The 21,033-nt window shown below is 39.4% G+C and overlaps 1 protein-coding gene across 2 annotated transcripts in view; it reads left to right on the plus strand.

Moving 5' to 3' along the window:
- The window catches only part of CDKAL1 (CDKAL1 threonylcarbamoyladenosine tRNA methylthiotransferase), a 312,732-nt gene extending 294,812 nt beyond the window's left edge, over window positions 1-17,920 (plus strand). For both annotated transcript variants that reach the window (XM_034429250.3, XM_034429252.3), the window contains one exon: window positions 17,431-17,920. In XM_034429250.3, the coding sequence (XP_034285141.2) occupies window positions 17,431-17,622 (192 nt within the window). In that variant the 3' untranslated portion in view covers window positions 17,623-17,920. The remainder of the gene's footprint in view (window positions 1-17,430) is intronic.
- The last annotated feature ends 3,113 nt before the right edge of the window (window positions 17,921-21,033 follow it).

Below are 21,033 nucleotides of genomic sequence, written 5' to 3' on the forward strand. Positions count from 1 at the left end.
AACTTTGGTCAAAGTAATTTTGGTAGAGTGCTAATAGCAGAAGGCAGATTGGAGAGCTGCCAAAACTACAGCTGCAGAAGTGAACGTCAGGGTGCCAAGAATGAGCAGCTGGAAAGAAACTGAACAGTATTGAGAAAAGATAAGAGGTCAAAGATGTATATTTATTTTTTGTTTCTATGTTATTGGTTCACTCAATGGGTAAAATGAGGACCCAGATTGTTGGGGGAAATATGCTGACTCTAAACCACTTAGAGAGGGGCTGTAAAAGCACTGTGATGCGGTATATAAATCTAAGTGCTATTACTATTGCTATTATTGAATGAGTCGTACTGCAAGTTTACATCCAGTAGAAATGATCTAATGTAGAGCTGGAAAAGTGATAAGGAAGATGGTAAAATAATAGGTTCAAGGTGTGGATGTGAAGCCATTTGGTGAGGAGCTAATTGTTAGGTTGTTTTTTTAAAAAGGGAGAGGGTGATGTACGTCAAAAGGAAAATTAGAAAAAAGAAGAGCAGTAGGAAAAGAAGTTGGGAGTCGTTGAGGTCACCTTATAAGGCAAAATTGTCAGGAAGGAGGGAGACTGACTGATTAGAGTTACCTAGAATCAGTATGGATGAAAGAAATATGTATTGTTTCACCAGATGGCTGGCAGATGAGAAGAAACCATTACTTTTCAGAGAATGAAATTGGCTCTCTCTTTTGTTATCATTTATTGCTAGATGATACCGTTTCTGAAAAGGAAAAGAGATGTTGACGGTAAATGACAAGGAACTAATTATTATATAGTATCATAGTATGCAGCCCTCTATAAGGTACTTATAACAGCTGTGCAGTGCTTTGAATTCTGTTAGGAAAAGATCCTTTGAAAGGTGGGATCGCAAAAGCAGCACCTGTCTGCAATTCATTAAAGCAGCCACATCTGTTTCAGGTTTGTATGGTTCGTGCACGCAGGTTTATTAAGCTATGTTTTTTATTTAATTGTTCTCTTTTCCTTTACAAGTGTATAGGTTTCTGCCAAATCTAAGTATCACACCTTGTGTTTCCACACTTTTTAATACATATAGCTTGATAAGAACTCGTGAAAAACACATGCAAAGCTCTATAATTTAAGCAAAGGTGCATCATAAGTGAAACAGTAAACGTGAATAAAAGTTTAGTACTACTGGCGCATATCATATCAGAATTATTCAGAAAATAATCTGAAATACATTTGATCATTCAGTACACTGGCAGTTTTAATAATTTATAATATACCTTATTAGCATAGCCTTGTGCTTCAGCTATGTTATTGCCAAAACAAGTTGAAAGACCACTGCCACTGCTTTGCCTTGTGGCTGGGGAGTTTCCTTGTCTTTGGGAATTTCCCCTCCATCGTCAAAAATAATCCATTTCCCATATTTGATTAATAAACCCTCTCCCTTTTTACCTCTTTGGCATATTTCTTTTTCTATGAGTTTGTTCTTTCTAACCAGTGATCATTAAATTTATGAGGCATTTCTGTTCTCTTTTCAGTTGTTTCTTTCTAAGGAAAAATGTATGTTCCAAGCTGCATTGTAAAAAAAAAAAGATTAATAATTAAAATACCATCATTATGGGACTTTGTAAAGACTTCATGTCAGACTGTCATGTCCCATTAAATCTAAAAGTTCCATTAAGAGTGAGCATTAAGATGCCTTCGGTTTTAAGCATTAGTTATAATTTTAAAACAATTCAGGATGCAATTTTGAAAGTACATTTTGTGTGACTTTGGCAATGTATGCAAAATGTTGCATCAAATCAATAATAGACTTCAACTTTTATAATGTTAATATTCATATGCTTTTATAGTGAACATAGGAAATTTAAGGCAATACATGGCCAAACCATGAGCTGGGGCATTGTCATGATGATACAATTAGCACATAATAACAAATCAAACAGGTTTAGCTTTAAGATTTTATTCGGTTTTTTTTTTCTGATAAAATTGCTCTCACTTGGGTTTAGGCTCTACATGAGCAGAGTCCAATGAAGTGATTGGTATGACCTTTTATGATGGCATCTGGGTCTGTGAATTCTGAAGAAGAGGATAAGGTTTTCTGCAGCATGAGTGTTGTGGCCCGCCAGCAGCCTGTGCGGATCGTGGCTGATCCCGACGACGAGGAGGCTGGTGTGATGTTGCGCCAGCAGCCTGCGCAGCCGGCGCTCGCGTCGGACAGCGAGGAGGCTGAAGAGGATGTGATGGCGGAGGCAGAGACTCAGCCAGGGCCTTCAGAACCTCCAGAGGCTCCTTCCAGTGGAGAGAGCGAAGTGGAGGAGCCTCTCCTCAATGCTCAGGCACGCAAGGCTGCCAAAAGGTAGGAGTGGCTACTCAGGAGGAGGAGGTCCACTCGAGAGTAGGGCTTGAGGATAATTGGCCACTCCCTTAGCCTATTTAAGTCGCATGCAGTTAGTGCTTTCTTGCTAGAAACAATGTCTCATTACTACAGAGCATCTTGGAGAGCGAGCAACTTCTCATATCTGGTTTTCTGGGCTGGTTGCCAACCTTTGTCGGACTTTGTTCTTAATAACTTTGATAAGGACCCTTTGCATGGGAAGCCTGCATTCTTGAAAGGGGTTTGTTTGGAATTAAACAGTGTTTGCGAAGCTTGGTGTATGTCACATTCTCTGGGAATCCGAAGCTGGAGCAGAACAATGAGCTTGGCCTTCCAGGGATGGAACTATGCTACTCCTGGCTCTTTTGTGCAGCAAGGAGAGATGTAACTGATTGGATTCAAAAGTTGGTAAATGCTATCTTGGGAAGGCATCATGATGGGTCCCTGGAAAGAGGCAATGGTGTGTCTACTCATGAAGAAACATCTCTAATTCCAATCTCATTGTTCTTTTTTAAAATGAGGTTCTCCACTAAGATCAGTTGGGTGCATTTCTGGACCTCCTATGAGGGTTGGGAGTTAGTATTACTGTTTCACGGTAGTTCTGCTCCTTCCTGATTGGAATTCTTTAGGACAGGGATGTCAAACAGGCGGCCTGCGGGCCGGATGCGTCACATGCAGGCCATGCCCACCCCACCTCCACAAAGGGGGGGAAAAGTCGCAAAAAGTCACGTGATGGCAATGTGATACCGCAAGTTTGACACCCGTGCTTTAGGAGAAGGAGAGCTTGAGCTGGTGGCCATTCCTGTATGGGATACTTCAGGATTTAGCTGTTTGCCCTCTACCCTTTAACATCTATATGAAGCCATTGTTAGAGGTTATCATTAGCTTTGGGGTGAAGTATCATCAAATGCTGATGATACCCAACTACTCTAGGTGTAATCAGAGATGCAGTAGAGGTCCTGACCTGGTGTTTGGAAGTTATGGGGAAAAAGGAGTGGGGGGGGGGAATAAAGCTTAAGCCCGGTAAACTAGAAATGTTCTTTACACAAAAAACTATGTGGGTCTTTGTTGACTCTTAAATTAATACTAGCCCTTCCTCTGAAGTATCTGGTCTGCAGTTTGGAGGTTTTTCTGGACTTTGCTAGAGCAGTAGTAGAGACCATGCTCAAGGAATCAGGGGAGCCTCTGGTCAGCTTCAGCTGGTGAACCAGTTGTAGCCTTTCTTGGGATGGGAAACTTTGGCAACTCTTTAATGATTAATGCCCTTGAGTCTACAATCTGCATTGCACTTTACATAGGGCTGCCTTTGAAGACTATCTTGGAATTATAATTGGTACAGAATACTTTGGCCTGAAGTTAGTGATGAGAGTTACTACAACAATGTGATCAAGAGTTTCGGGATGCTCCACTAATTTTATTTGTTTGTTTATTAAATGCCTATCTTGTTATCATGACTCTGGACGATAAGTTAAAAATTCAGAAAATAATACAAAGCAATCAAGAAATAACCACAAAAGACATTAAAGACCATAAAACTGTTAGAAACATAAAACAGATATCAGTGAGAGAGGGCTATTTGTTTTCCTAAAAGTACAATCACTTCATAAACTCTCCACCAATATGCAGTTCTCTAGCATCTGGAAATCTATAATTTTTGCTATTATTCCTTGGGGAAGCTATTTTTGTGGTTCTATTGTTCATATTCCCATATTTTTCTAACCAATTGTTTATTATTTTGAATATTTTGCAAAGAAAATGCTCTGTGTATTACTTGAGTTATGCTTTAATTAACATAAACTAGAAGAAACAATGTGAGATAAGAATAAGTACTGCGTTCTAATATTTTCATAATTGTGTTAGGAAACATAACAAACAATATCTACAATGTAGGTGCTACAGAGTTACAACAGCTCATGACAGTTTCAGCTGTAGTTTTTGTTGGTTTGCTTATTCATACACAGTAATATACAGTATACTTTCAAATATCTACCTATCTATGTCTGTCTGTCTGTCTTAGTAACTTGATCTGAATTCACTATTTAGTGAAAAGCATGTGCCCAGAGGTCAAAAGATGTTCCTTTGTCTGCATGTGTATATAGGTAGTCCTCACTTACCAACAGTAATTGGGACCAGGAACTATGTCACTAAGTGATGCAGTCATAAATCGGGATGTCACCTAATCATGCCAATTTAGGGTAGCAGTTCCAGTAGTCCTGGTTGCTGTTGTTAAGAAAACGCTGTGCCATCTGTTGCTGGCTTCCCCATTGACTTTGCTTGTTGGAAGCCAGCAGTGAAAGCTGGAAATGATGATCAAGAGAAACTGTGAGGTCATCCTTGCAAAGCAATCGAAGTGCCTGAATTGTGTTCACATGACCGAGAGGATACAGAGAGGGCAGCAATTTTGAGGACTCCTAGTAAGTACTGTGTTTCCCCGAAAATAAGACCCTGTCTTATATTTTTTTTGAATCCCGAAATAAGCACCTGGCCTTATTTTCAGGGAGGTCTTATTATTTTGGGGCGCACGGAGCAAGATGGGGCTCCTCTTGCTGTCTTACCTGATTTCCAGCTCTGTGTTTAAATATTTTCGGGGAGGGCTTATTTTCAAGGGGAGGCTTATTTTAGCGCATGCTCTCAAAAGCCCAATTGGGCTTATTATCTGGGTATGTCTTATTTTGGGGGAAACAGGGTATCAGCACCCTTGTAACTTCAAATGGTTGCTGAACAAATGTACATTACATGAGGGCTACCTAAATTGCTCATTTCATACAGTCCGTCCTTACAAGAATATTATAGAATCTTCCTTCCAGCAAAGCCAAAGAGAAGGCATAAAAGCATAACACTGTTAAGGTACTTCGTTTATTCTTCAGCGTAATCTCATAGAAATTAAAAAAAAATTCAGAGATGGTATTTGTATGGAAATTGTAAAGATGTAAAATGTACATGTTTTTGGCATCTGTTGTCTTATTTACAATTGTTCATGATATTAAGAAGTGGAATCCATATCTATAAAGCCAGGAGAGCTGTACTCTGGTAAAATGAAAGCTATCATGTAAAATTAAAGCAGTTAACAATTAGGAAAAATGAATAATTTTAACTAATACTTTAAATAGCAGATACTTGTTCCTCCTTAATTGTAGCCATTATCAGTTTCTCTGAACATAGTACTGTGTTTGTTACACGCTAGACCATTGAGTAGATGGCCGTAGAATTTTAATCGCACCTGTTTCGGAGATCCATAATATATATAAGCATGCGCTTGAACTACGCATAATAAATAAGCTACTATTTTAGTTTAAGCTATTTGAAAATAAAGCAGTGGCTTATTTATTGTGCATAGATAGGATAGGGTGGCTTTCACTAGTGCAGAAAAACTTCAGGATAGCAGCCATGCTTCTCCGATCTCTGTCATGTCTGTGAGTTGTTCTTTCCTTGAGGTAATATATATTATGAAAGGCTACCCCCACGTAATTAAAAACGAAGCATACTTAGTTGTGACACTATTTACTTGTTACAGAAGTTCGTTTTTCGCAAAGACTTATGTTTGGTTTTTCGGTAATTTATGTTTGACTATTTTCCTGAACAAAAGGTCCGAAAGGTTCCTGAACAAAAGGAACAAAATTTGTAAGCATTTCTACAGTCCAATTAAGGCCTTGAAAATATCATGACATCTGCATATAAAAGTACAGCTAGGGGATCTATCTGCCAGTCTAGGAGATGAAAGTCTCCCTTGGTGAAACGGCGGAACTGCTGTTCAATCTTATCTAGCTCCTTTCTGAGCACCTATAGAATCCAGGAGTTGTCCATAATGGTCTAAAATACAAGGGTAACTTCAGTATTTCTGAATATTCCTTTTTCTTGCGCAGCCCATATTATTTGTGCCTTGAATTCTCAGTCATCATTTCCAGACATTAATACAAATCTGAGCACTTGTTTGTGTTTTATATTTTCCCAGAAGAAAAAAAGGTGGGTTATTTTTCTTATCAGACATACATTTTTGTTATTCTGTAATAATGCTTTGGAGAATACCCAGTAGTGCTTTTTATCAAATCAAAATATTGTGAAATTTGATTTTCTAATCAATCGGTGACGTTTTGACATAACAATAAAATTCATAGTCAAAAGAGTGAGAGTTATTATCATATTAAGTGAAAGACTAATACTGAAACCGTATATACGTCTTTTCAAAATAAGGTACATATATTTTAAAAATCAGTACTACTGATTTTTTCCTTGTTAGCATGTATATCATTGCAGTCTAAATGGAACACTTGTTCTTGTGAAATTATGAAATGCTAGTTTAGGGACTCAAATGCATTCACTTAATCTAGACTATACTGTAAATTGGTAAAAGAATTAATTTTTTTTAAAAAAATAGACATCCAAGAAAATAACTGATGCCACAAGTGAATACTGTTATGTGCAAGCTTTTCTTCCAAATTTAATCAGTCTACCAAATGAAATCTATTATGAAATAGCTTTTGTTGCAAATTAGCAAAATGTTTAATAACTGATACTCTGTAGTTTCCAGTTTATTTCTTCATATAAAGGTTAATTAGCTTTGACTCTGGGAATGGAATACTTGTAACCAGTTATTAATTTTTCAAGATTCATTAGGCAATTTATTTTAATTACTCTCACCGTCATGACACAGAAATAACCATCTATTTAAGTAATATTGTATGATGAACTCTAATACTTTCTTCTGGCTGGTAGATGTAGATATGAACCTGATTATTTTCTTGGACTACGTTCTGCATTGGGTTTCTTTTTCTCCCCACATTTTAAAGTAATTTTTCATAGGTTCTCTGAGTTCCTGACACCATAGTTAATCTTTGCATCATCACTCATGGTTACCCTAGATCAGGGCTGTCAAACTCATGGCCCTCAGGCCAGATGCGTCACACGCTGGCCACACCCAGTTTAGCGAAGGGGGAAATAACCATGAGGCCCTTGTCATTTCACGGTTAGATTATTGCAATGCGCTCTACATGGGGCTACCCTTGAAAAGTGTTCGGAGACTACAGTTGGTCCAGAATGCAGCTGCGCGAACTGTCGTGGGTGCACCTAGGTACACCCACATTATACCAATTCTCTACGAGCTGCACTGGCTCCCTATTGGTCTCCAGTCACAATTCAAGGTGTTGGTTATTACCTTTAAAGCCCTACATGGCTGAGGGCCAGGGTATCTTTGAGACTGCCTTCTACTGCATAACTCCCAACGACCGGTAAGATCCCACAGAGTTGGTCTCCTCCAGGTCCCGTCAGCTAAACAATGCCGGCTTTCGGGCCCGCGGAGGAGGGCCTTCTCTGTGGCTGCCCCAGCTCTCTGGAACCAGTTACCTCCTGAGGTCCGGACCATCCCCACCCTATTGGCCTTTCGAAAAGCGGTGAACACCTGGCTTTTCCGGCAGGCCTGGGGCCATTGATCTCGTTCTTGCGATCCGGCGAGATCCGGCAATGAATGGTGTGAATGAGTTTTAATGTTTTTAATGTTTTTAATTCTTAAATGTTTTTTATAATGATTTTAAATGCATTGTAAGCCGCCCTGAGTCTTCGGAGAGGGACGGCATACAAATTGAATAAATAAATAAATAAATACATCACGTGACAATGCCGTGACGACACAAGTTTGACACTCCTGCTCTAGAAATTTAAAAACGCTTCATCTCTGCTGACCTTACTCTCCTACCCAACTTCCATCACTGGCTTTAATTACTATTTTTCTTACCAAATCCTATGCTAAGCAGAGTTCTAAGATGCTGGGGGTTTGAGGGGGTTCTCTCAAGAGCTCAATACAGGAAGACATAAGAGATTGATGCAAACAGATGTCAGGGCTGCATCCAGCATGTTTGACACCATCTCAGAGAACATATAATTGAAACCTGATCATTACTGCCCATATCAGTTTAAGGGTATATGGCACCACAAAACCACATTGAATGAGGGCACCATTACCTGCCAATGCAAAGATTTGCATTTTGGTTCAAATCCCTAGTGCCACATAACGGGGTGAGCCCCCGTTACTTGTCCCAGCTTCTGCCAACCTAGCAGTTTGAAAGCAGGTAAAAAATGCAAGTAGAAAAATAGGGACCACCTTTGGTGGGAAGGTAACAGCATTCCGTGCGCCTTTGGCATTGAGTCATGCCGGCCATATGACCACAGAGACATCTTCGGACAGCACTGGTTCTTTGGTTTTGAAACAGAGATGAGCACTGCCCCCTAGAATCGGGAACAACTAGCACATATGTGCGAGGGGAACCTTTACCTTTACCTTTAATGCTTTGGAAAGAGGGAGAAAGGTTGGCACCTCATAAGCTTTGGCATCCTAGGCCAGTGCCTGCTTGGCCTCAACCTAAAGTTGGCTGTGGTTGCTGCAAATTTATTTTGAGGAAAATCAAGATTTGGGGGAACAGGCACTTGAGCCAGATTTCTAGGAGATCTTCTGCAAATAACTGTAACAGCTCAGCTAATGTTCTAATATAATTAACTTCTTTTTCTGAAGTCTAACAATGCATGCTGCTTTATTTGTGCGTGTGTGATGGCAAAACTACAATCCTTTACTCAGATTATCACCATTCAGGAAAGATTAAGGGTATCAAAATTGTGGATGCCAAAATCCACAAAAATCCAGAATCAAAATGGGCCTGGTGGCTCAGCAGACTGATAGCATTGTGATTAACACCAGCTGTCTGCAATTACTGTAAGTTTGAATCTCATCAGGCTCAAGGTTGACTCAGCCTTCCATCCTTTCTAAGGTAGGTAAATTGAGGACCCAGTTTGTGGGGGCAATAAGCTGACTTTGTATAAATATACAAAAGTATGAAGACTATTGCTTAACGCATTGTAAGCCGCCCTGAGTCTCCGGAGAAGGGCAGCATATACAGTCAGGTCCAGAAATATTGGGACATCGACACAATTTTAACATCTTTGGCTCTATACACCACCACAATGGAGTTGGAATGAAACAAATACAATGTGGGTTAACTGCAGACTGTCAGCTTTAATTTGAGGGTATGTACATCCAACTCAGGTGAACGGTGTAGGACTTACAGCAGTTTGCATATGTGCCTCCCACTTGTTAAGGGACCAAAAGTAATGGGACAGAATAATAATCATAAATAAAACTTTCCCTTCTTAATACTTGGTTGCAAATCCTTTGCAGTCAATCACAGCCTGAAGTCTGGAACGCATAGACATCACCAGACGCTGGGTTTCATCCCTGGTGATGCTCTGCCAGGCCTCTACTGCAACTGTCTTCAGTTCCTGCTTGTTCTTGGGGCATTTTCCCTTCAGTTTTGTCTTCAGAAAGTGAAATGCATGCTCAATGGGATTCAGGTCAGGTGATTGACTTGGCCATTGCATAACATTCCACTTCTGTCCGTTCAAAAACTCTTTGGTTGCTTTTGCAGTATGCTTTGGGTCAGTGTCCATCTGCACTGTGAAGCGCCGTCCAATGAGTTCTGCAGCATTTGGCTGAATGTGAGCAGATAATATTGCCCAAAACACTTCAGAATTCATCCTGCTGCTTTTGTCAGCAGTCACATCATCAATAAATACAAGAGAACCAGTTCCATTGGCAGCCATACATGCCCACGCCATGACACTACCACCACCATGCTTCACTGATGAGGTGGTATGCTTAGGATCATGAGCAATTCCTTTCCTTCTCCATACTCTTCTCTTCCCATCACTCTGGTACAAGTTGATCTTGGTCTCATCTGTCCATAGGATCTTGTTCCAGAACTGTGAAGGCTTTGTTAGATGTTGTTTGGCAAACTCTAATCTGGCCTTCCTGTTTTTGAAGCTCACCAATGGTTTACATCTTGTGGTGAACCCTCTGTATTCATTCTGGTGAAGTCTTCTCTTGATTGTTGACTTTGACACACATACACCTACCTCCTGGAGAGTGTTCTTGATCTGGCCAACTGTTGTGAAGGGTGTTTTCTTCACCAGGGAAAGAATTCTTCGGTCATCCACCACACTTGTTTTCCATGGTCTCCCAGGTCTTTTGGTGTTGCTGAGCTCACCGGTGCATTCCTTCTTTTTGAGAATGTTTCAAATAGTTGTTTTGGCCATGCCTAATGTTCTTGCTATCTCTCTGATGGGTTTGGTTTGTTTCTTCAGCCTAATGATGGCTTGCTTCACTGATAGTGACAGCTCTTTGGATCTCATCTTGAGAGTTGACAGCAACAGATTCCAAATGCAAATAGCACACTTGAAATGAACTCTGGGCCTTTTATCTGCACAATGTAATTGGGGTAATGAGGGAATATCACACCCCTGGCCATGGAACAGCTGAGAAGCCAATTGTCCCATTACTTTTGGTCCCTTAACAAGTGGGAGGCACATATGCAAACTGCTGTAAGTCCTACACCGTTCACCTGAGTTGGATGTACATACCCTCAAATTAAAGCTGACAGTCTGCAGTTAACGCACATTGTGTTTATTTCATTCCAACTCCATTGTGGTGGTGTATAGAGCCAAAGATGTTAGAATTGTGTCGATGTCCCAATATTTCTGGACCTGACTGTAAATCAAATAATAAAAAAAAATCCCGCTCAGTTAATCAACCCAAAGTCCTAAACTCACAATTAAGACTCACAGCTTGTGACTGAATGATTAAGATCCATCCCATGATGTTTTATTCTAAATGATAGCAGCTCCTCAGATTCTCACACAGAAATTTTTCCAAGCTCCCTGAGGGTCTTAATTTAAAAAGCAGCAAATAAAGTTTAAAAAAAATCAGAGTTAATAAAGGAGGAAGAAGAAAACACTAACCAATCACTTCTTTGTTGTGAAAGTGACGCTTCCCTCAAACTCCTTGTTTTCTCTTGTTCCTGTTTGAATCCTTTGGTTTCTATATTCCAATTACAGTAGTCACAGGTTTCTGTTATACCTGTTAAATCATATTTGCCTCCCTATACTAAGAATTCAAATTCATTTTATTTTTTTTTTTTTATTGTCAATCATTATATAGATAACAGAGGCCATGAACCTATGTTCTTCCTCATTTTTTTACTGAATTAATAGGCCCCATTACAGGAACCTTTTCGCTTCCTTCTCCATTCCTTTGTCTGAGTTTCTTTCTTCAGAGTTCTTGCCTCAAAACTTCAGGGAATTCAGTTTATGTCCCTCCTAATCAAGCTTGCCATTGTTTAGTCAAACACTTTTTAGTGGTCCTTCCTTGTGAGTTCAGTCATTTTGCTTGTTGTGTTTCTTTCTTGGTGCAAACACATTCATGGATGATCTTTTAGTTTTCTATTAATACTGCTCCAAGTTTGGCAGAAATGGATATGGAGATTGCTTGCTGTGTTAGATTTGTTGTTACAGATTATTAAAGAAAAGGCCTAGGGCATAACTGCAACTCAGCTGGAGGGACAAGGGGCCATTATGACCAGGTGGTCAGAATTCTCTTCTGTGGTTTCACTCTAGTTGTTGTTGTTGTTGTTGTTGTTGTTGTTGTTGTTGTTGTTGTTGTTGTTATATTATTGAATGTACCCAGCCTTTCTCTTTATAAACATTTAATGCATCTTACAGCAATGAAAAACAAAACAAAAATCAGTACAGAATTAGTATCACTAGAATAACTTCCAGTTTAAAATCTTGACAAAAGAGATGGCTTTTGCTGTTTTCCCAAACTCTCAGGAGGGGAGGGAGAGACCATTGCACCTCATTGAGGCAGGTAGGCCATAGCTGGAAGCCATGCAAAAGTAGCATCCCCCCCCCTGGGGTGAGTTCTACTTACCTTTACTACCAGTTCTCAACAGGATCGCTTGGATGACAACATCCGGGGTGGGGGGCGGGGCCTCCCACCAGTTTTACTACCAGTTCTTGCGAACTGGTCTGAACCGGGGGCAACCCACCACTGCCCCCCCCCATATCAGACAGCCAGGTTTCTCATAAGAGGGGCATCCACATGGTGTTCAAAAAACAACTTACATCTAAATATTAGCAAGACAAAGGAGATGGTGCTGGATTTCCGGAAGCACAGAGAGGAACCTGCCCCATTATATATCAAGGGGGGGCCGTGTGGAGAGGGTCTCCTCTTTTAAATTCTTGGAAATGCTCATTAGTCAAGATCTCACCTGGTGAGATGGTAAAATATTATATAATCTGTTATGTATTAGGTTTTTATTTTGAAGAAGTCACAGGGGGGATGGGGTGGTGAGGGGGGTTTAGGGAGGAGGGGGGGAAAGGGGGAAAAAGTTGTAATTGAAAACTTTTTCAATTAAAAAAAAAAAGATCTCACCTGGAAAAACAACACGTCCCTGGTGGCTAGTAAGGCTCAACAGAGACTTCATTTCCTTAGAGTCCTGCGGAAAAATCAGGTGGAACAATGGCTGATGACTTCTTTCTATGGGTCCACACTATATAACAGTATGGTACCCTGGTTTAACAGCTGTGGACAGGAAGGCACTACAGAGAGTGATCAATTCGGCACAAGAAACCATTGGTTGACCTCTAACACCACTGGATGACATCGCCAGGTCTCACTGTTTCAGCAGAGTAAGGAAATTACTTAGGGATGATTCGCACCCTGGCCAGAGTCTCTTTTCACTTTTACCATTGGGCAGAAGACATCGAAGTATAGCCAGCGGGACAAACAGGTTTGAAAACAGCTTCTACCCATAGGCTGTCAGACTCCTAAACACAATTACAATCACTCCATGTACATATAGAAATGTATGACTAGTTTTTTTCTTTCTCCAATTACTTGTATAAATTGGGAATTGTATTGTCGTGTATTTTCTGTTATGGATTGCACCAGGAGCGGCTAAACCAATTTTGTTGTATACACGATGTACAATGACAATAAGGGCTATTATTATTATTATTATTATTTATTGGTTAATCTTTAGTGAGATTCACAGCCTTTGAGGCTGGTTAATAGCTCAGCAGCTCGAGTCCTAACCAAGGACCTAGGAACTGTTAAGGTATCGTCGGAGGATGTAAGCTGTTCCGAGTAAGGTGGTTTTTTGTAGAGTCAAAATGTTGAAGTCCGGCAAATTTAGAATTTCTAAATAGCGGGGTAGCCCTTTGGGTATTGCTCCGAGGGCTCCAATTACAATCGGGACAACACACGATTTCTTTTTCCACAGTCGCTCAACTTCAATTTGTAAGTCCCGGTACTTTGTGATTTTTTCCTGCTGCTTATCTTCAATTCGTGCATCATCAGGTATTGCAATGTCAATGAACCATACTTTTTTCTTTTCAACTATTGTTATGTCAGGTGTGTTGTGGACCAAGTGCCTGTCAGTCTGAATCCTAAAGTCCCACAAGATCTTGAGTTTCTCATTCTCTAAAACTTTCTCAACCTGATGTTCCCAGTGGTTTTTGCTGTACTCAAATCCAAACTTCTGGCACAATTTCCAGTGAATGATTTTAGCAACACGGTCATGGCGTTGTAGGTAGTCAGTTTGTGAAATTTTGCTGCACCCACTGATCAGGTGGTCAACTGTCTCTTCTTTTTCATTGCAGAGGCGGCATTTGCTGTTGGTGGTAACATGTTGAATTTTTGCCTTCATACAGTTTGTGGCTAGGGCTTGTTCTTGAGCTGCCAAAATAAAGCTTTCTGTTTCTTTTTTCAGTACTCCTGATCTTAACCAGTTCCAAGTTAGTTTCTGGTCAGCTTTGCCTTCAATACTTTTCAAGTATTGGCCATGCAGGGCTTTGTGTTTCCAATTTTCAGCTCGCTGCTCAATTACTTCTTTCTTATATTCTGCTTTTGTTTTAGTTGTCTTTAAAAGGCCTCCTTTATTTACTTCCTTAATCATTGGTTCTTCACTTTTCTGGATGTAACCATTCAAGCTGCATTTTTCTTCTTCCACAGTCTGCTTTACTTGTAGGAGTCCTCGACCACCCTCTGCTCTTGGTAAATATAATCGGTCAACATCACTTTTAGGGTGCAAGGCATGATTCATTGTCATAAGCTTCCTTGTTTTTCTGTCCAAATTGTCTAACTCCATCTGGGTCCAGTCAATTATTCCTGCAGAGTATCTAATCACAGGTATAGCCCAGGTATTTATGGCTTTTATGATGTTTCCTCCACTCAATTTGGACATTAATATCTTGCGAATTCGTCGAATGTACTTGGCTGAAGTTAATTCCTTGACTTTATTATGCATTAAGTCAGAGGCTTCTAAAATCCCCAAGTACTTGTAGCCTTCTTCTGATTTTACTGCCTTTATCATTTCTTCATTCTCTAGTTCTATTCCATCCTCTTCTATGATCTTGCCTGCTTTGGTTGCTATTGTTGCACATTTGTCAATTCCAAACTGCATACCGATGTCTTGGCTGAATTCTTTTGTGTTTTCAATTAATAAATTCAGTTCAGCTTTTGTTTTACCAAACAGCTTCAAATCATCCATGTACATCAAGTGCGAGATTTTCAGTCCTTTCTTTGCAAGTTCGTATCCACAGTTCATCTTCTTCAAAATGATTGTCAGTGGTAGCATTGAGAGTATAAAAAGTAGGGGTGAAAGGGAATCGCCCTGGAAAATGCCTCGTTTAATTTCAACTTCACCCAGTTCTTCTTCATTAGCCATAAGTTTTGTTTTCCAGAGGTTCATTGAAGATTCCATGAATTTTTGTATGTTGCTGCTGATGCCTAAGATTTCCAGGCATTTCTTGATCCAGCTATGGGGAACTGAATTATTATTATTATTATTATTATTATTATTATTATTATTATTATCATCATCATCATCATCATCATCATCATCATCATCATCATCATGCAGAAAGCCTTTCTGGCTAATCTCAGTAAAAGACCGGCTCATAGAACAAGAGGCAATTTCTCAGCTCTTTATTTTTTAATGGTCAATGCCAGTAACTTATATTGTTCCATGTAAATACATGGCAGGCATAGCAGGTCTGTAAGTTCAGCATTTTGCAATGTACATACTTTGTGCTAGTTAGCATCCTGTCTATCACATCTTGCCCCGGTTGTAATTCCAGACACTTTTCAAGGGTATCCCCACATGAAGGGGATTGTGCCACTACTCATAGCCTGTTCAGCAAAGCAAGCACCATTCTGCTAGGGCCAGTGTCTAGGTGAGGTATTCCACTTTGTCTTCTGTTAATGCTGCACAACTGCTACATTGCTGTCCTTGCCTGCCATAGTGGGTGGTGTTCTGTCTCGGGTTGCAGACTCATGTATGCAGACACAGTTGCCTGTAGTATTTAACTACAACTAAGCAGTGGGCAAGATTGTAAATCAAAGTCTGTGCAAAGAGTGCTTGCCTGAATAAGTCCATATGAAATAGAACTAGAAATAGAATACTCCAAATTCATTCTAGGAGTCAAAAGAGCCAAGTTAGGTACTCAACTTGTCCAATAGTCAATGTTTCAAGAGCAAGGAAAAGCAGGAACAAGAGTCATGAGCTGGAAGTTTGAAGGGTTGTTTCCACCAAAGGCCGAAGGCAAAACAGCTACATAATTTTTTTCTGCAGGCAGCTGGCTGCAATTACTTAGGTCTTGCCCTTTGTCTAGTGAGGAGCCATATTGAATAGTGTTGCTCTGCTGGCCACTGCGTGCATTGAGACCTGGAGCTTGCGGGTCATGCTTCCTCATCTGACCTCATCCAGCTGATCAGCAGACTCCTGTGGTTGATCAGCCTCCTCAAGTGAATCAAGACTTGAAGGCTGACAATCCACATTCTGAATTTGAATGTGGCCTGTGACAGGTGGGGGAAGGCAGGAGAAAAGCATAACCTGTGAGCAACAATTGCTGCTGGTCCTGTAGATCTCTTGCCAATGCTGCTGCTATCAAAGAAAAATAGCTTTGCACCGTCCACTTTCCTTTGACAGCCTTCTTGTATCCTGTTTAAGCTATATCTGCTATTGCTCTGTAATTGTTTCCACTTAATGGAATCTTTGTACTTGACTTATTTTCAAGAGGACATAGTCTGGTAGAGATCTGGTGTAATGCCACTGTGTATGCAACACCCCACCAATTCCTCCTGCTGGAAATGATAAATGAGATCTATTATTTCATTCAGGAAAACTCTAATTGGAGAAACAAAATAACCTCTAAAGTAAATGAAAGGACAGTTACCTTCTTTCGGCTGTTCAAGAGTTATGGAGAATATCTGCAGAATCTGAGCCTGATATTGAATTGTGCACTCAATAGAATCACATAAAGTAGCTTAGCTGGGATACAGAAAGCAAAATCATGTAGTAGCTTAGGCTGAAAAGGGGTCAGATTAAGTAAAAGAAATCCATCCAAGGAAGGGTTGAGAAACAACATAAGCATTGAAGGGCCAACTAAATGTTTGGTCATCGTAGGAAAATCATATGGATCCACAAAGAAAAGGGAATATAAACCAGATTGGGACGGTACAAAACTCAGATCTCATTTTTATAGTCTGATCAAGACAGTAAGGGAGGGAGTGAAATTTAACCAAGAAGGATTTGTTGCTAAAATATTAGCAAAGCTCAGGTCTGTATCAGATGAAGCAGTGGTGCATTTTAACGCAGTGGTGCATGCACATCACTTTCCTTCTGAAAGTATGCACAGGTATCCAGTGGCATACTTTTAAAATTCAAGTACTAGGAAATTGCATCCACCCTTGGCTTCCCAATATATATGCTCCATATTCATTACATGGCGAATAAATATACATGATTATCACATTGTTGTTCTCAATCCAATCAATAAAATGAATGTTTCAGTGAAGCTGCCTTCTGAGAGAGAGGAGGAAAGGACGGTAAAGAGAATATTGGGACATGCTGAGCTGACATACTGTGGGACAGAAATAATGATCAGATTGGTTGTGCTGTACTGTGTAAATGACAGCAATGCTACTGATTCGCTTTAACATTAACTTGGTCTTGTAATGATGCTAAAAACAAGTGAATGGATATGATTTAAAACAGTGGGATTTTAGTCCTCTGGCTGGCGATAGCTGTATTGTTTTAGCAGTTGATGTCTTTAAAGAGATTAACCAGGTTTTTCCACTTAGAGTAAGATGAAAGAAGGATTACCTTATTCAGACTTAATGTAAAATATCCTTTGTGCTTGATATATGCCAAATGTTCTCTGCAGTTATTCTCAATTTAATTTCTGCATTTCTCCACAGGAGTTCAGACATGCACTGGAGAATGACTCAGAATCAAAAACCCGTCCATCTGTTGAGCGGCAAATCGTACAATTGAGCCACAGGATGGTGATGCAGTTGCCTTGGCAACATGAGGGAAAACTGCTGAAGATGCTGTCACTAAGTGTGGCTCTTCTAGCAGTTCTTATTGCCTTTTACTATGGAGACATTTAAATAGAAAACTGTGCCGAATGGTTATTCCATCAACAGATAACAGCTTGCCTGTTGAGAACTTCAGAATCTAATGTTTGATCATCAGAATATGTATAAAGCTTTCCTGAACTGGTAGAAATTCTTTGTCTTCTTTTTTTAAAATCAAGATTTCAACATCTCAATTTTTCATAAAATAGTTTCATTTTCATAAGCACATGAATGAAGGTTTTTAGAAAATTACAACTATATTTCTTAAATAACAGCTAATTCCTTGTTATTGTGTTCACCTGAAGCCTTATTAAAAATGATCGTTAAAGCACCTTGAGTCACTCTTTGTTCAGTAATGAAAATATTCAGCTCAAAATTGTCAGGCCACTAAACTTATACATATCTTTATAATCATAGGACATCCATGATCCAAACCAACAGCAAAACTGTTGTTTGATAGGTATTTAAATACACAAAGTAGATGACTCGATATTTAAAGATTTTAATCTTTTGCTTTTCCCATTGAGGGTTCTTCGTCTTGCATGATCAATGCATTGACGATTCATATAAGCTTCCTTAAGCAAAAATGTAATCAATTTCATTTATTCCAGTTTATACAAATTCCCAGGCAATCAAACTTTCTGGATTAGTTGCAGTGGAAGGCTTCCTTGCCATAAGATAATTTCTCTCTTCCTTCTATAACCACAGAGGAGCAATGTTGTCATCTTTTATGATCTAACACATTTGAAAAGTTTCAAAGCATTGCTTCAAAGAATGTAGGGCAGCTCATCATATCGACAAACATCTCAGGACCTCTCCCCATTTTGGTAGGCTGCTTCAGATATTCTAAAAGTGTAATCCACTGCTAATTAAGTGAAAAGCCCAGTTTTTGCAAGGAAGTTCTGCATTCTATATTGAGCAGACTTTATGGTCCCAGGAGTTTTATAGGAATTGGTCCTTTGAGGAAGCCAACAACCATAGAGTGTTTTCAGGACAGGAGCCAGAGCATCTGCTTTTACTTACCTGCTGGGATTATTTTGTGGTCTCACGGCCCTTCAGAACACTTGGCAGTAAGTCAGGACAGACAAGTGGAGAAGATGGAAATTTTAAACTATTCTCTCTAGGAAATTCAACTAGCGTGAGATCATTCCTAGCCTAAACTTGAGAAGAGCTTCACTAAGAAGACAATAATGAGGATCTAGTAATTCTTAACTCGGTTTATTTAGTCTGTTCTTTGTTTTTGTGAGATTACGTACTAGTACATTCCATACTGAATTATCTAAAATTACAGAAAATAGGAAAAAAACATCCTCCGTGACCTTAAAAGAGGCCTGTGGAAAAGAATAAAAGTCCCAAATTAATTTGACCTTTAAATGTAAATAATAAAATCTTACTGTTCTGCTTTAAAATTACCTAATCCATTTTTATTGATATTTTATGTACGCAGTTAAAGACATTTAAAGTCATACTTTAAGATGAATTCAGACTGAGTATTGTTTATAACAATCTGTGAGTTGTGTACCTTCTGAGCTCAGCCACCTCTGTCACATTTCGGCCTGTAGATTTCAAGACATCTGACCTGTTTGTTTCAGTCCCAGTCCAAACTCCTAGATGGAAAGCTGAAGGTATATTTGAATTACAGCAAGTAATATTTAAAGTGGCAGCAACTGGCAATTCTGATATTGAGCTTAGATGGAGCCATTACCCAGAATTCCTCTGTCCTGTTTGAGAAGCAATTACAATTTCACAGGTTGGAATTAAAATTCCCTGCAGTATGCAATAGAGTAACAAACTGTCAAAGTGATTTCAAGCTGCTAATCTCTCACTGTGGTATGAGTGAAAATAGAATTTCTCCTACCCCATGTATAGGGCTGGCAAACTTCAAAAGCTACGGATTCCTTGAAATCAGGATACATGTGGGAAAGCAGCATGGTCTGCCCACACACATGATGTTCCTAGTATGGGTTTTTTTTTTAAAAAAAAAATTAGCTTGACTTTTATAACAAAGAGTGTTATGTGTGTCAATTCGAGATGCCACCAAGACCAACAGACCATCCTTTACATTGGCAAATAGGATATCGTCTGGCATGCTAAGATAACATAATTCTCATATGTACCCAGTTAATACAACATATTCTAGTAGCTCAAATTAAAATGGACTTGTAGGGAAAGAGAGCTGCACAAAACAAATTTTAAGAGTTGTAATAGTTATAAACACTATTTCTGATAATGTATAACATCCATATACGTATATTTCTCTTGGAACGTGCGTCTCTGATTTGTTTGTTTATATTTAAATAATTTATATGGTCTCCCATTTCACAACAGTGACTCTGAGTGGCATACAAGGATTAAAACACATAATCAGACCAAGTATGTATACCCCTAGGATATTTTCCAGAAGAATATATGTTGGTGTTGGACAGAGGCAGCTGAGGTGGAAAACATGACTTGCCCTAAGATATACAGCATGTCTATAAAGGCAGTGATTGTGCACTATCATATACAATTTGCAGTGAAGAAGAAAGCAGCTTGTCCTTTAAAGAATCTAAAAATTGACGCAAGGTGATAAAATAGAGGTTCTAGCCCCAAACTGAGCATAGGAAAAGGTAGAAAACATCTTGAAGGTTTCATATGAGATTTGGATAATAAACCATCCCCAGAATCCTTTCTGGAACGCAGCCATATTATTGCAAGATCACCAGTAGGTTTTGCTATAATTCTTCAGTCATATATCCTGGACTAGAAAGCTGCTTTGTTAGCACTGCTGTTTCACAAATATTTATTACTGAGGAATATTACATTTCATAACTATTAAAAGTCCAGTGGCAGATCTTAAAATGCATCCAAGCACAGGTGAACTGCTGTTTTACAAATAAATAAGCTACAGCCAAAAGGAACTCCCGCGAGCCCAGCTCCCTGGCCTGTTCAGGTACGATATCAAAACAAGATTTCTTTTAGCAATCAATTTTCAAAATGCATACATCTAACTTTTCTTTCTTTTTCTTAATTATTTGCCTAACCTTTCATCTTAAAAAAAAACAAACACCTCTTTGTTGGCTTACAAAACAGAAAGCACAGAAAACGGTTGGTCTTTGCTGCATTCTTCTATCAGGAACATCTGGGTCAAAGGCTGATTGCTGAGCCACCAGGCTTGATGAACCAGGAAGTACAGAAAGCTTGCTGCTACAAACCACTAAAATATTTTAGAAAGAATATTGCTTCTCTTCTTAACTGACCACAAAATCCACTATGTGGAGAGGCTGGAAAAGGTAGCTGTGTCGTCTTGGCATGGGTGCAGACAGTCTTGGATAAGGGAAGCAGATCATTGATTTTGGTAGACTCCTGTCCCTTTCCTCTAGTTCAGTCATGGGAAGCTCATCTCAAGCCCATGAAAATGAGGATACTGAAATGGAGACAATAGCAATGTGAAATTGTTTGGCA

This window comes from Pantherophis guttatus, chromosome 3, assembly GCF_059756535.1.
Source record: "Pantherophis guttatus breed Tessera chromosome 3, ASM5975653v1, whole genome shotgun sequence".
Classification (NCBI taxonomy): Eukaryota; Metazoa; Chordata; class Lepidosauria; order Squamata; family Colubridae; genus Pantherophis; species Pantherophis guttatus.